This window comes from Pithys albifrons, chromosome 2 (assembly GCF_047495875.1).
Source record: "Pithys albifrons albifrons isolate INPA30051 chromosome 2, PitAlb_v1, whole genome shotgun sequence".
Taxonomy (NCBI): Eukaryota; Metazoa; Chordata; class Aves; order Passeriformes; family Thamnophilidae; genus Pithys; species Pithys albifrons.
In genome coordinates, this window is record NC_092459.1 from 74,975,680 (window position 1) to 74,991,140 (window position 15,461).

At 39.8% G+C, this 15,461-nt stretch overlaps 1 protein-coding gene across 2 annotated transcripts in view; it reads left to right on the forward strand.

Moving 5' to 3' along the window:
• The window catches only part of TSNAX (translin associated factor X), a 28,463-nt gene extending 13,219 nt beyond the window's left edge, over positions 1-15,244 (forward strand). For both annotated transcript variants that reach the window (XM_071547980.1, XM_071547981.1), the window contains exons 5-6: positions 11,687-11,814; positions 13,513-15,244. In XM_071547980.1, coding sequence (XP_071404081.1) covers positions 11,687-11,814; positions 13,513-13,887 — 503 coding nt within the window. In that variant the 3' untranslated portion in view covers positions 13,888-15,244. The remainder of the gene's footprint in view (positions 1-11,686; positions 11,815-13,512) is intronic.
• Positions 15,245-15,461: the final 217 nt, after the last annotated feature.

A 15,461-nucleotide genomic window follows, 5' to 3' on the forward strand; every position in this document is an offset into this window, starting at 1 on the left:
GGGACAGTTAGATGAAAAACAACTGTGAAAGGGAATGCTTTATTCCCCCTGTCTACCACTGTTTATGAAGAACGGTAGTTGGGAGGGAAACAGTGATAGGAGTTAGGAATGTTGCTTTTAGTTTTGGTTTTATGTCTAGTGTTCTTCAATTGTTGCTTTGTGCTTTTTTCAGTGAAAAAAGCTTGCATGCCTTTTTGAAAATAAATGTAGCTAAGAAAAGTGTTAGATCTTTTGTTGTTATATATTTCCTAGAACTGTAAGTCTGGACCTTGCTTTAACCCCAAGTTTTCAATTCTGATTTTGTATTTTAAAGACATTTTTGAGAACTAGTTAAAAAGCTTTTTAAGAACTAAAACATTGCCATTAAGCTTCTTTTTTCTTCAAAAAAGAATAAAGAAATGCCTATGTCCCATATCTCAAAAGCAGCATGTCTAATTAACCTCAAACTTCCTAAAAATATTCTCCTTTGTCTTGAAACCAAACATGAAACATCCTCCTGTTCCCCACCCTACTTCTCACAGAAAGAGTAAAAGGGTTCAAAACGTGGCTTACAGTGGAAACCACTGTAGCAGCCTTAACTGGGGAATCATGACTGTCTGCCTAATAAACCTGCCTAATACATATTTTATTCAGTATAATAACTGTTAGCCTATAAATAGAAGAGTGCTATGAGTATAATGCTTGGGAATATTGTTTGCCACTTGTAATTGTTAAATGCTTTTTTTGGGGTTACTCCAAGCAGTTGTTCTTTTGACTTGAAGATAAAACAATTCTGGCAGAGCACTAAAGGAGTTTCATGCTTTCCCTCATTAAGAATAGTGCTAATGGCACGCAGGATGTTTCCCCAAAGGACACTTGCATGAGCTCAAACACTGAGTATAGCACTAATTGAACAACAACAAAAACTGATGACTGTTTTCTACACGTTTCTTAACAGTACAGATTGTCCCAGGGGATGATTAAACAAGCAAACAAAGAGATACTGAAATAATGAAGTCTTTTTTTAATGCAGAGCTCCTCATTTGTTATGTTGGAGTGTTCTGCTTTGTTGATATTTTTAAAGTTTACTATTTGGAATATAGAATTCCTGCTCCTTTGCCCCACTTTGCAGTGTATACCTTATATATCCTGTGAGGAAATGTGTACTGTTTCTTTAAAATGATTGAGAGACACTATGCAAGGAAAGGACTGAAAAAGATTGTATGAATTTATGAAAGGGAGGAAGAGATTTTTCAGGACTGTTTTATTTGTGTATATATGTGTTTAAGCATTTAGAGATACATATTTAACTCTCAAATACTAAGGGAAATATCAATAATATACACAAAGGATCTGTATGAGACCTAAAGACAAGAAAGAAGTGCTCTGCAACGTGTGTAGGGTCCTGCACTTGTGTCACAACAACCCCGTGCAATGCTACAGGCTGGGGGAATGGTGGCTTAAAAGCTGCCTGGTGGAAAAGGACCTGGGGGTGGTGGTCGACAGCAGCTGCACATGAGCCAGCGTGTGCCCAGGTGGCCAAGAGGCCAATGGCATCCTGGCCTGTGTCAGCAATAGGGTGGCCAGAGGGCCAGGGCAGTGATTGTCCCCCTGTACTCGGCACTGGTGTTGCCACACCGTGAGTGCTGTGTCCGGTTTCGGGCCCCTCATAACAAAAAAGACGTTGAGGTGCTGGAGCATGTCCAGAGAAGGACAACAGAGCAGATGAAGGGTTTGGAGCAGAAGCCCAGTGAGGAGCAGCTGAGGGAGCTGGGATTGTACAACCTGGAGAAAAGGAGGCTCAGGAGAGACCTTATCACTCTCTACAACTATCTGAAAGGAGGTTGTAGCCAAGTGGGGGGTGGTCCCTTCTCCAAAGTAACAAGCAATGGGACAAGAGGAAACAGCCTCAAGTCACACCAGGGTAGGTTGAGATTGGATATTAGGAAACATTTCAGGATGGGAAGGGTTATCAAACACTGGCACAGTCTGCCCAGGAAAGTGGTGGTGTCATCATTCCTGCAGGTATTTAAAAGACATGTATGTGGATGTGGTGCTTAGGCACCTTGTTTTGTGGTGGACTTGGCAGTGCTGCCTTAGTGGTTGAACTTGATCCTAGAAGTCTTTTGCAAACTAAACAATTCATCGTTCTGTGTTAGGATTTATGGAATTGTTCTAATCATGGTCTAAATGTACATTGCATAAACACAAAACTTGTGTAATGCAGAGGGAAAATTAAGGACTGCTTGACTGCTAGATTGGCACTGTGTGGGATTGAATGGAGTACCTTTTTAACATGATTTTGTTAAATGAAATCTCTAGCTATTTGATGATTTACTCAGATTTTTGTCCCTTAAGACAACATTTTGAATGAGGAGTTTGCAATTCTTCTGGAACTTAAGCAGTATGGCGTAGAGTGATGATGGTAGATGCAACTGGAGCAGTGTTGGCTGACCTTTGTTTGCTGTGCGAGCCGCAGTGGTGAGTGGAGTGCTGTGCAGAGAGAAGCTCATTAGCTGTTTATCATGTCTGCACTTGCTCTCAATAGGATTAGATGACGAGGCTGTAAAATGTCAGCACCTTGTCAAAACTGTTGCTCTGTGACTGCTTCTGCTGATGATGATGCAGGAAATTCTGTGTAAAAGTTCAGCACTGACGCAGTCTAACACACAATTTATCTTGTGCAGGCACTGTTTGTGTTCTGAGAGAATGATATAATAGAGCTAATTTCTATCTTCTGCCTTATGCCATTTAGAGTTGCTTTAGGCAGGTAAGCACATTGCAACAAACTGCATTGCTGGATTGGACAAAGCCAGTTGACCCTGTGTGGATGAAAAGGAGCTACTTTAATTTCGGTAGAATGACAGTTTTTATCTGCAGTACATAGGATGACCAGACATCATTATGTAAGAAATGCTGTGAAGATGAGTGGGGTCCAAACAGGCCAGATTTAGATTACTGATGATTTAAGTAATAAGGTTTTTTTGAGTATTGTAGCAAGGATTTGAATTAAAACACAAACTAAAGGAACTAAAGGCACTATCCACAAACAATTTCTGTGTTACTGTTTTTTTCCCTTAACTCTCATACCCAAGCCATGCTAACTACCTTTCTATTTGTAGACACACATGTATTTCTGAAATAATATCAAGGTATATAATATCAAGGATATACTATCAATGAACTGTTCTGCACAACAGGAACAGTAGAAGTAGGACATGTATTTTTTCTTTAAGATAGCTTAAAAATTATAATTAGAATAGGTGACATATTGAATCATAAGGTGGTGATACAAAGGAAAAGCTTTTTACTGCATGAGGAAGGTATCGTGAATTGTCAATGTCTCACCCGGCATAAAACCTGAATATACCTAAAAGTAATGGTATTCGTGGAGGAAGCAATCAGGTTTATGCAAGATGGTGGGAAAATATAGTAACACAGGAACAGGATGTAACTGAAGAATTAATCTATTTGCTGTTGTAGGTGAGAGGTAAAATGCCAGAAATGGAAACAAAGTTTCCTGATTATACTGGAAAACTAACAGAATTTGCAGTGAATAAGCTAATGTTTATCAGATACAATTTTGTTAATTTCTTTCTTTTGTTAATTAATCTTGTTTCTCTGAACTCACATCCCCAACTCTGCCAACAGGCTTGGTCAAACTGATTTTCTTCACTTCTCAAATTGCTTATTTGAAATTTGATATCTTCAGCTTGTTGCATTTTACCACTCTTTTCATTATTTTTGGTTCATGCCTTTTTTCTAAGGTCTTCCAGGGAAAGAAAAAATCAGCAACCGCAAAGCCTCTCACTCTGCTGCAGGTTTTGTATGTCAATACACAAAAACTTAAAACAAACCTGGGAAAATGAATGCAAATTCAGACATGACCAAACAAGGCATGCACTGTGTGAGCATTCATTATCAGCTGATCTCTGAATGGGATGTAAATTCAGCAGGAGCCATTCAGGACAGCATAAATCCTTAAAAGAAACTATGAACAGTCTTCAAGAAACATGCTGTGGTTCAGCATTATCACAAAGGTTGTGCTTTCCTAGTTTTAACTGAAGAACTAACTGTCCTGAAGTCTTGCTATACTATTATGGCAAATGCTGCAGTTATTCATATGACAATCTGAAACTAGTGATATTGCTTGTCTTTTAAGTCGGTTTCGTAGCTAACAAAAGGCTGGAGACCCTGTGCTCTGGCTCAGGAATACTTTTCAACCTTGCAGCTGTTGACATTAGTCATTCACAGACCCAGATCTCTCCAGCCTTTACAGGAACCAAGTGCAGCTGGAACATAACAGAAGTTCAAGAAAAATCTGTGAAGATTTTTTGTTTGTTTATTTAAAATCACACAAGAGAATGTGTCATAGAGGAACTCCATTCCAAGAAACAACTAGCATAGCACCTCATGATTCAGTTTTTGTTTTGCACTCATATGAGTAGGTGAGTGGTGATGTGAGTTTATACCATCTCACCAGAATCTGTAGGTATGAGGATAAATGGTCACCAGTGGTACTTCTGATGTGCTCATGAGTTGGGTCTGTTGCATGGAAACAACATAATCTTAAGGAGAACTTTCACTGTGGTTTGAACTGCAGGAGCTGTGTTGTGTTAGGTGCTCTTCCTTCTTTGATCATTGAACATCCTGGCTGAGTCAGAGCTTCCTTTCTTTGGTATTTTGAACACTTGCCCTCAAGGCTGTTAGTGCTGTCTAAATGAATGACTTTTAAAACTCTGTATTAATTATCAAGGCAATTGGTGGTAGTCAAAGAGGTCAGGAAGACCACTTGTCACGGGAATAGTTTGTAGGTTTTTGTTTGTTTCTTTAAGAACTCAGGTAGAACATTGACTGCTCTTCAGAATTCTACATTTGGGGCTGGCTGTTGGGGTGTGAAAAACAAACCCCCAAACTTCAGAACAAAAACCTTGATTACAAAACTAACCATGATACATCCATCAGGTCTTCAAGTAGAAGCAAAATTAAAGTTTGTGAATTTCTCACCCATAATTAGTCATCTGCAAAAAGACTACATATTACCAGCATTGGTAATATGTCCATGTGTTTTTAATAACAATATAAAAAAGCCTTGATTAGCCTGTTCTCTGCAACAAGAGATTGAAATATTCTTTGCAGTTCTCTGAAGGATTTTTGTGCCTGGTTGGGGAAATAATTTAACTCTTGCAGGCACCTGTCTCTGTTTAATAGGGAACCTGTATTTCTTTCTGTAGTTTTTGGGAAAACAGACTAGTCTTGGGATTACCTTTTCCCTAAAGCTGGTGTGTATTCAACTTTAAACAAAATGCAAACAATATGTGAAATACATCCCTTCAACACATGCAACTAGAATTGAACAGAACTTTGTGGTGGTCATAGATGTCATGTAGCAATTGTCTAATCATCAAAACATTTAGGCCTTAATACAAGAAATTTGCATGAATTTAATTATTAATATAATACTAAAGTTATTCAACTTCTGAATTACTACTCAGTAAATGGAAACAGGTTTTTTCCCCAAATTAGTAAGCTTGTACAGCCATTTTTTCTAGTACTTATATTTCTGTTTGTTAGTACTGTTTTATAAAATCCATCTCTGAGTGAAATTACTCTTTTAGGCCATTTTCACAACAGGATGTCCAGAGCATGCCTGTCTCTGAGGAGAGCTGGCTTTATTCTGTCTCAGTGTACTGTTATAAAATTAACCTTTGACTTCATGCTCACAATCAACAAAGCAGTTTGATTGTTTCACAGCCTCAGTTTTAATTTAGTTACTTAAGTTTTTATAACTTCTACCTGAAAAGAGACCTGTGAATCTAAGGAATCATTGTCAAGTATGCAGAGAACTTGAAAGGAAAAGATTACAGTGTGAGTTTTCAGTTTCATCTTAGACACTGAATTTGATTATTTATTAATACTTTCACTGTTTGTACTTGTTTTGTTTGATGATATACCTGTTAATTATTTGCTACTTTCACTAGTTCTCCCCTTCATTGATCAATGTCCTTGGAGAAGTGGGTTCCCTAAGTCTGCCATCCTCCCCATAGTCTGCAGAGCTTAGTAGTAAGGGCTCTCCACTTTAACTTTGGTTTGTCTCTCTCTGGCATTTCCATAAAAATATGACTTTTTTTTTTTGCTGAGTTATGTGGGGTTTGGTGTTGGGATTTGTTTTGTTGTTGCCTTTTTTGAGGGGTGGGGAGAGGGATATTTGTTTCTGTGTTCGGGTTTTGGTTTTTTTTAAAAATAAGAATACAACTTGCCAGCCTAAACATGAGGATAAGATGGAGCCATGCCTGTGCTGTTTTGATTTTGTAATGAATTAGCAAGTGGGTAGTTTCACATGACTCGCCTTGTCAGTAATGTGCCCCACCCTTCATACAGTGATCCTGGAAGAGACTTGCTGAGTGTATCTTCTTACCATCTTTCTAGTGGCTGCTGCTGCCTTGTGATTTCTGCTGCGTGGTTTAGGGGAGGAGCTGGGTAAGAGAGCAGAGACTTGTGTCTGTCTGCTTGTGTCCAAGCCATCAACGTAGGCTGTTCTGTAAACAAATAGAGAGAGAGAATGAGGACAAAGGATGAGGAAAAAAAAGAGTTTGAGAAGAAATAGGGAGAGAAGCAGCTTATTGGGGAAGGTGGCAGGTAGCATTGGCATTGCCAATGCTAACAAGTGAGAAGCATGAAATCCATTTGAACCTGTTTTGTAACTGCTGAACAGGTATTTAAAGGAGAAAATGAAGTAAACAAAATTTTAGGAGGAAATTTTCACCCCTTGTTTGATCTGTCATTCTGTGTCGAAGCTTCCACATGCATGGATGCACGTACATCACAGGTGGAATTAGATTCTGTTTACCCTAACATGACTCCTGCAATTAAGTAATTTCTATTCTTTACTAATTCTTTTAAATAAGACTAGCTTTTTTTGTGTCTTATGCCTTCATTTGACTCTTGGATTGAATGCTCCAATGACTTACTTTGAGTTTTTTTAAGAAACCTGTTTTCTTGCTAAGTTTCTTAGGGAAACTCCTTTTTTTCTTTCTCAGAGCTTGCATAGGTAGTTGAGGAAAAAAGTCTTGAATATCAGCTGATACAGCTGGCAAAAAAGTGCTCAAACTTTCAGGCAGAAAAATCTTCCCCTTTATAGACATGTGCTCAGAAGATACCTCAGTGTAACTTTGTAGTTCTTATGTAGAAAATGAGTTTCCAAAACATAGAAGGAAACTTACCCTGGTCACTGTCACCTCTCTAGTACAAGCTATTTATATAGAATAAATATGATAAAAATCAAAATACTTAAGTAATTTTTTACCTTACATCTGTAATTTTAAGAAGTGCTAGTAGAAATAATACAGTGCTTTTAGTTGGGATTTTTGGCCCATGTAGTAGAAAAAAACCCCAAAACATAAAAGGCAGTCTTAGAAAATATTCCATTACTGGCAGCTTCATCCATAAATAAGGCAATTTTGGAATAAATCCAAAACAAGAGCGTAAGGGGAAAGGTATTGTTGGATGGTGCAGTGAAATGGGATGGGGTTTTTCACCTTGGGAATTATTTGCTGAAAATAGCGGATGTCCTACCATTAAGCTAAAACATAACATGTTTAAACATCCTTCTACCTGCACATGGAAATACCTTATTTCAAGGTCTTGGGTCATTGAAATGTCATACTGCAGCTACTTCTGAAGAAAGACTTAAAAAAAAAAAGGTAAAATATGAGTGGTTTTTGCAAAGTAATTGTGACCAGGATTTTTACCAGTCTATTTGTAATGGTAACCTTAAGTGAGGTTTTGTAAGACTTGTAAATAGTGGGAGATAGATTCCCTAATTCTGAAAAGGTGACAGTAAATGGCAAACAAGACTGTGTGCAACATTCACATGGTGTCTTTAAACAAAAGGAAGGAGCAGAAGATTGGAATATGTCAGCTAGGGTGGACTGACAGGAGGAAGCAAAAACATGTATACATACATAAAATTATGTCTATGTAAGAAATACCTATTGGTAAGTGAACAGAGGAGTCAAACCCTTATAATGGAAAGTGGCAAAACTTCTCTCTGTGTGGAGATGTAGTAAAGTGGAGTGAGCTGAAAGTGGGAGTTATAATTGATCAAGAAAACACTTTACCAAAAAAGTTTGAGAGCTGATTTGATCCCTCTGGGAGCTGTGGGAAGTGCCAAGTTGACTCTTCATATGTGTTAGTCTTCTCCATAGATAGCAGAGAGATTCTCACAGACAGTGTCATATTGAGTGCTACTCTATCTGGTAGCTTACAGCTTATCCACAGGTAAAGCCAACATTTTGTAATGGATAACTGGTCCTCTTACATCAGAGGGTAAATCAGGGAAATAGTGAATGATGAAATCTACCTCTCTGCAGCTTCTGAAGAAGGATTTGAGAAGATCCTGAGTAGCTTTTATCCAGTATTCTTCTATTGCTTGTGCCCAGAATGCTTTACCTGAATGCAGTTGACTAAATTATGGTATTAATTGGCCTTGCTGCAGCTCACTGTTTGTGTTCTGGCTTGTGAATAGCAGTGTTGAGTGTGATTTTGGTTACTGCATGTTTATTCTGCTTTTCCTGCTGCTGCTGGAGAGAAGCAAAAAGGATACAGGCTGAATTGCCATTCTGAGTTGCTTCCACTCAAATGCATATTTAAAACAAAAAAAAAATTGCAGATCACTTATGCTTTTGTGATTGTAGTGGAAAGCCTTCTACCCCTTGAGTTTTTCAGGGTATTTCTACCCTCATCTGTTGTTCAAATCTATGTTCTCTTAATTTAGACTTTTTCTGTGATCCAGGTGAAGTCTAAATTTGGTTCTTCCTGCCTATCTCCATAGTCTGAGATCTTGGCCTTGTAGAGGTCAGTTGAGGATATTAAAATTACTCAAGTGGAACCAGGTTTCTACTTCTGGTACCCTTGGGTACGTCCTCATTTTTTCACTGTGTGCACTGACAAAACTATTGTCTAATCCTGGTGCTCTTGCAGCATGATACCTCTTTGCTTCTCTTGAAGTGAAATCATCCCCTTAAAATGGCTCAGAATAGCTCTGCTGGCACCATCTCTGTCATGTTACAGTCTGTTCCTGTAATGTCCTCCTTTGGAGCTTTCTCTGTCCATGGGTCAGATAGACACGTGCATTGACTTTGTCTTCAAAACTTTTTATAGCTTAGTACTGCTGTGACTGTTTGTTCCAGCTTTGTTTCTGCTTTTTTTTTCCACCAACAGTGCCAACTTAAGCTTTCTGCTTATGAACTTTTCTCACATGCTTTCCACAAACTCTATGCACATAAGGAAAATCTGACAACTTGTGAAATCTCCTTGTCTGAATATTGAAACTTTTTTTTAGATCTCACCTTTGCTGTAAAGCATACAGAAAATCACCATCTGCCAAATAGGTAGCTTGAGGTAATTGTGGCAGGTGCTGCAGATGGCATACAAATCTGGTACAAACTGCATTTATTATTCCATCTTTTATTTCCTTGCTGACATACCATCTCCTTTTGTCCCCCTACATGCCTTGTTTTAGAGTGAAAGTTAGTTTGGACAGAGAAATTATTCAGTATATTCATAGAATCACAGAATAGTTAGGGTTCAAAGGGACCTGTAAAGATCACTTAGTGCAACCCCCTGCCAAAGCAGCGTCACCTGTTGATCCTCTTAGTGGACATCACAGTCCTGTCTGGTTGATTTTTTTGGCCTGGAGTGGTTTGTAATAACAGGTGCTTTGTCTTGAACATGAATTTCACCAAACCTTCATATTTTAAGGAGCCTGTTGACTGGCTGGATCCAGAGAAGAGTAACAAGGCTGGTGAAGGGGCTGGAGCACAAGTCCTGTGGGGAGAGGCTGAGGGAGCTGGGGTTGTTTAGCCTGGAGAAGAGGAGGCTCAGAGGTGACCTCATCACTGTCTAGAACTACCTGAAGGGAAGTTATAGCCAGGTGGGGGTTGGTTTCTTCTCCCAGACACTCAGCAATAGGACAAGGGGGCACAGGCTCAAGTTGTGCTAGGGGAGGTTTAGGTTGGATATATCAGAAAAAAATTCTTTCCAGAAAGAGTAATCAGGCATTGGAATGACCTGCCCAGAGAGGTGGATTCACCATCCCTGGAGGTTTTTAAACTGAGATTGGACATGGCACTGAGTGCTGTGATCTACTAGATGGACTGGAGTTGGACCAAGGGTTGGACTTGATGATCTTGGAGGTCTTTTCCAACTCAATCGATTCTATGATTCTGTGGTTCTATGATTCTGATTCCCACAAAATAGACAAATGGGAAATTCAGTTCTGTTTCCAATAAGATAAAACAAAGGAAACTTTTTTGTTTGTTTTTTATTTACCTGCAGTCTTTTTTTTTTGCCATGTGTCTTTGTGAACTCCTGAAACTGTAATCTACACTCTCCATCACATAAATGCTGTATTTTAAAAGCTTCATTATCATAGAATGGTTTGGGTTGGAAGGGACCCTTAAAGGTCATTAGTCCAAAATCCATTAGTCTCTCCCTGCAGTGAGAAGGGCCCTCTTCCACTAGATCAACTTGTTCAGAAGCCCATTCAGCCTGACCTTGAATGTTTCCAGGGATGAGGCATCCACTACCTCTCAGGGCAACTTGTTGCAGTGCTTCACCACCCTCTCATAAAAAAATGTCTACCCTCTTATGGTTTAAAACAGTCACCCCTTGTCCTGTCATAACAGGCCCTACTAAAATTTTAGTCTGTCCCCATCTTTCTTATAATCTCCCTTTAGATACTGGAAGGCCACAATCAGGTCTTCTTGGAGCCTTTGCTTCTCCAGGCTGAATAACCCCAACTCTCTCAGCCTTTCCCCAGTGGAGAGGTGCTGCAGTCCTCTGATCATCTTGGTAGTCTCCTCTATACCTGCTCCAACCTAGTCCAGATCTTTCTTATCTGGATATCCCAGAGCTGGATGTGGCACTCCAGGTGGTGGGTCACACCAGAGCAAAGCAGAGGGGCAGAATGACCTCCCTCAGCCTGCTGGTCACGCTGCTTTTGATGCAGCCCAGAACACAATTGGCCTTCTGGGCTGCAAGCACACATGATTAGCTCATGTCCAGCCTCTCATCCACCAGCACCCCCAGGTCCTTCTCAGCAGAGCTGCTCTTCATCTGTTCATCCCCCAGCCTGCACTGGCACTGGTGGTTGTCCTGACCCAGATTCAGCACCTTGGACTTGGTCTTGTTAAACCTCATGATATTCCCAAGCTTGTCCAGGTCCCTCTGGATGGCATCCCATCCCTCAGGTGTGTCAACCATGCCACTCAGCTTGGTGTCACCTGAAAATATGCTGAGGATGCACTTGATGCCACTGTCTATGTCACTGATGCAGATATTGAACAGTATTGGTCCAAGTATGAACCGCTGGGATACAATTTGGGGAGCTGCTGTTCAGTATGTTTCTGAGAATACTATGATACTATACACTGAAATTACAGAAGGTTCTAAATGAAAAATTCAGTTGGAGTAAAAGTTTGAACATGTTTATTTGCTGTGGGCTTTCTGCGATCTGACTTTCATACTTCAGAAGTGTTCTATGTTAGATTATATTTCAATGTTATTTCTGGATTATGTTACTTTTCACTTTTTATTAGTAATTTTCAAATAGTCTCACTTAAAAGACTTGTTAAAAATAAATAATTATAAGGATAGATATCGCTGGAAAGTTTGAATCATGAAGTTGATTCTGCTGTTTTTGCAGGACTTCAAGAGTATGTTGAGGCAGTCTCATTTCAGTATTTTATCAAAACACGATCTTTGATTAGTGTTGAAGAGATCAACAAACAACTAATATTTACAGCAGAAGACAGAGAAGAAACAACAAACACGGTAAAAGTTTTTCTTTTCCCAAGTGACAAACATCTTTCTGCGATGGAAATGCAATGAGAAGGCTTAGTCACATTTTTGGCATCTGATTAAATAAGTCCAGTTAGTGGAATGGGATTAGGTATACGTGTGGGTTTTGACTCACTTGTTCAAAATTCTTTTTTTCTGATGAGTAGTAAACTAAATCTGTGGGATACCAGGTTGTAAGTTTCACATCCTTTTTATTGAGAGCAAATTGAACTCTTTCTGGTAGGGCAAAAGATCCAGGACAGTGAAATGTATGTATGTATGGCCAGGTTTCACGAACGAAGCTTTGGGCAGGGCTCTCCCCACATGGGTGTGCCCTTCCAGCCTGCCCAGTGGATTTTTTAGGTGAGGCACAGCGTGTGCAGAACTGGCCCCACCGTTTAAGTCCTGAGGTCCATCTGCCATGGCCGAGCGAGCTTGGACAGTGACAGTGAAGTCCTCGGGACTGTCACAGCACCCGGTACTAACCGGGGCTGACCCTGCTGAGCATCCAAGATGTGACGGGATGGGATGGCAGGGAGGCATTGAACTGCCAGGGGACGGTCCCACTGAGACTGGAACTCGGGTCCTTGGGATTCAGAGTCCAGAGTGCTCTCCATTACACCACGGGACTGCCCCTGAGGACAGTGAAATACTAGCAAATGAATATAGAGGAGGGATTTTTATTGCCTGGGACTGCCTGTAAGACCTGCTGGTGTATAGTGATGTTGCAGAAGTTGAGGGAAATAAATGAATGCAAGGCTGGATGAACTCCCTGAACGAAATCTTACTGCTAGTACTGAACTAGTCAAAGGAGACACTGCATTCAGCTTCTGTCAAAAGCACTGCATACACATACATCTTAGCTTGGTCATTTGTAACTTTCCTAGAGTTGATTTCCTCTCAGAGAACAAGCTGGTGCCCCATTATATGTTAGCCCTAATACTCTACCTGATGTTTCTTGGCTGTACTCCTGCTCTACCCTAAACAGGTCATAGGGACAAACTACTGGCACCAACCACAGTCAAGTGGCTGCAGTTTGATTGTTGGTAGTGGAAAACAGGTGATTTGTAGCAATCTACAGAAGTGCATGTGCAGTTGAGGTGCAGTGTACAGTAATGCTGCCTTAGAATTCTTGAATCTGCTTCTGTTGAAGAGATTCTGCTATAAAGCACTTCCCATTCCTTCTTTATTCTCTTGGTAAAGTATTTGCAAAGAAACAAGAGTTTTAGCTTGAATTAATTTGTTTTTACCAGAGGTATGCCCATCATGGCACACTTAATTTTAACAAACTGTGAAGTTGTTAACCCCAGCATCCACGCCTCAGACCAGATCTGTGAATTTAGGTAGATAGGCACAAGGGAACACAAAAAAACCTGCATTGTCTCCCACATTACCAATATTTTGGCAATAAGAAGCACTGGAAACTTGGATAAAGGAGGAAACTTGTAAGTCTGTGATGAGTTTTTCTTCGTGTAGGGTTTTTTGTAGCTATTTGAATGAGTTCAGTTGATACAAAACATCTGAGAGTACTATAGCTGTCAGTATATATCTTGAAATTCAAGATACTATTACAAAATTATATTATTTCTTTTCATAATGCAGGCTCTTATTGGTTGCTTTGGTATATTTGAACCATTACAGACTACTTTTTCCTAGTTCTCTGTGCTGGACTTTCTTTTGTTCTGTCCCCAGACCTCTGATTCCCATGACAAGCAACCACATACTTGGAGCCTGAAGGTAACGCCTGTTGATTACCTGCTGGGAGTGGCTGATCTGACGGGAGAGCTGATGCGGCTGTGCATCAGCAGCGTTGGGAACGGTGACATAGACACACCTTTTGAACTGAGCCAGTTCCTGCGTCAGATCTATGATGGTTTTACCTTCATTGGCAACACTGGACCCTACGAGGTATCTAAGAAGCTGTATACCTTGAAACAGAGTCTGGCAAAAGTCGAGAATGCCTGCTACACATTAAAAGTACGGGGGTCTGAAATCCCAAAGCACATGCTGGCTGATGTGTTCTCTACCAAAACGGAACTGATTGACCAAGATGAGGGTCTTCCTTAAAATAAGGACAGCTCAAAAGGGAAGAGGACTTAGAGAAAGCTTTGTAGTTATGATTTGTGGGGCTTTGACACTTCTCAAAGCTTTTTAGGTAGAGACATTTTTAGTTTAATCTATGAGAAGACTGTTTGCAGTGGTAATTTGTAACCAAAAATACTTTTTATGATGTGCAAGAGAACAAATGTTTGACTTTGGCCTCTTGGTATGGAATTTCCTGTATTGCTCCATTGTATCTTCTTTAAGAATGGCCAAAATTTCCACTGCACTTTACTCCAGTGACTGTCATTCGTTTGAGTCACCTCAAACTGTTGTTGTTGTTATTATAAGTTTTCAGCAAGCACAGCGGTGGGAAAAAATGGTTAGGTACCCATATTTAACATGATCCATAGGTTGCTGCTGACCCATTTTCTGCTGACTCATTTGTTCTGTAGCCATGTCATACCTAGAACAATGCACCTGTGTGTAAGTGCATCCCTTGACTTGAAAGTGAGGTGGTCTCAACAGTGCCATGTAACTTAAGTTTTCTCTGATTAACATTTTAAAGTATGAAACTGAGGCTAAGTCAACTTTGCCAATTGATAATGAAGCTAATTGCACCAGATGAATACTGCTATGCACTGGTTATTTCGGGGCTCTTTTTAAACTGAGCTCTGTTCAGTTTAACACTGGTACTTCACAGTTTGGACATGAGCTGGAAAATCCACAAAAAAGAATTGTGGAATGTATTGTTTTAAATTTTTTGTAATACAGTTTAAAGCAGAATCTGACATAATTTGTTGTTGGGACAAGTCAGCATTAGAAGGCTGTTCTCCATTGTTTGTAATGCCCTGAGGACCTCCAGTGGGGTTGAACTGGTATAAGTGAAGAAGGGCTGGCCGAGCTTTAAATACATGTCAGCAGGAACTATATCATGTGCATGTTCCTATGGAAAGGAAATTGCAAACAGAAGTAAGGCAGACATTCTGGCTTCCACATTTATCTTTGAGGTGGGTATGTCACTGTTGGCAAAAAATCAGGGCTTTATGCCTGTGTCTGAATTTATGAAAGGCTGATAATGTACATTATGCTAAAGGAAAACAGATAAAACAACATGATCTTTAGACTCCAGGAAATAGGCCTCCCAACTGCAATTGAAAATACTGCATGTTTTTTATTTCCACTTCCATATGCTGTGATACTGCCAATATTTTTCCCATGAGCATGTCCTGAGTAGATGGAATCATCTGATATATGGATAGGAATGGATAATACACTTCTGTCACATTTTTCCATTGTTTCCACATAAAGCAATATGTGATGGGTTGAACAAGAAGTGGCTTTTTTCCTATTGTTTAATACTATTTTTTACAATAAATTCTGAAAAGAAGTCACTGCCTCTGTGTTGGTCCTTTTGCTTGTTGGTCCAAGTGCTAAATTATGGTGTGAGTTTCCTGCCGTGCAGGGCCTGACTTGGAAGTTTCAATCCCTTTCTATATTCGTACTTGAGTGAGTACTTTCTAAACCTGAATCTCTTTTCTCTTTCTCCCTTTATGCTTCGAAGTCTAAAAAGTAGTTAGGATAGAACCTTTATGTGATCC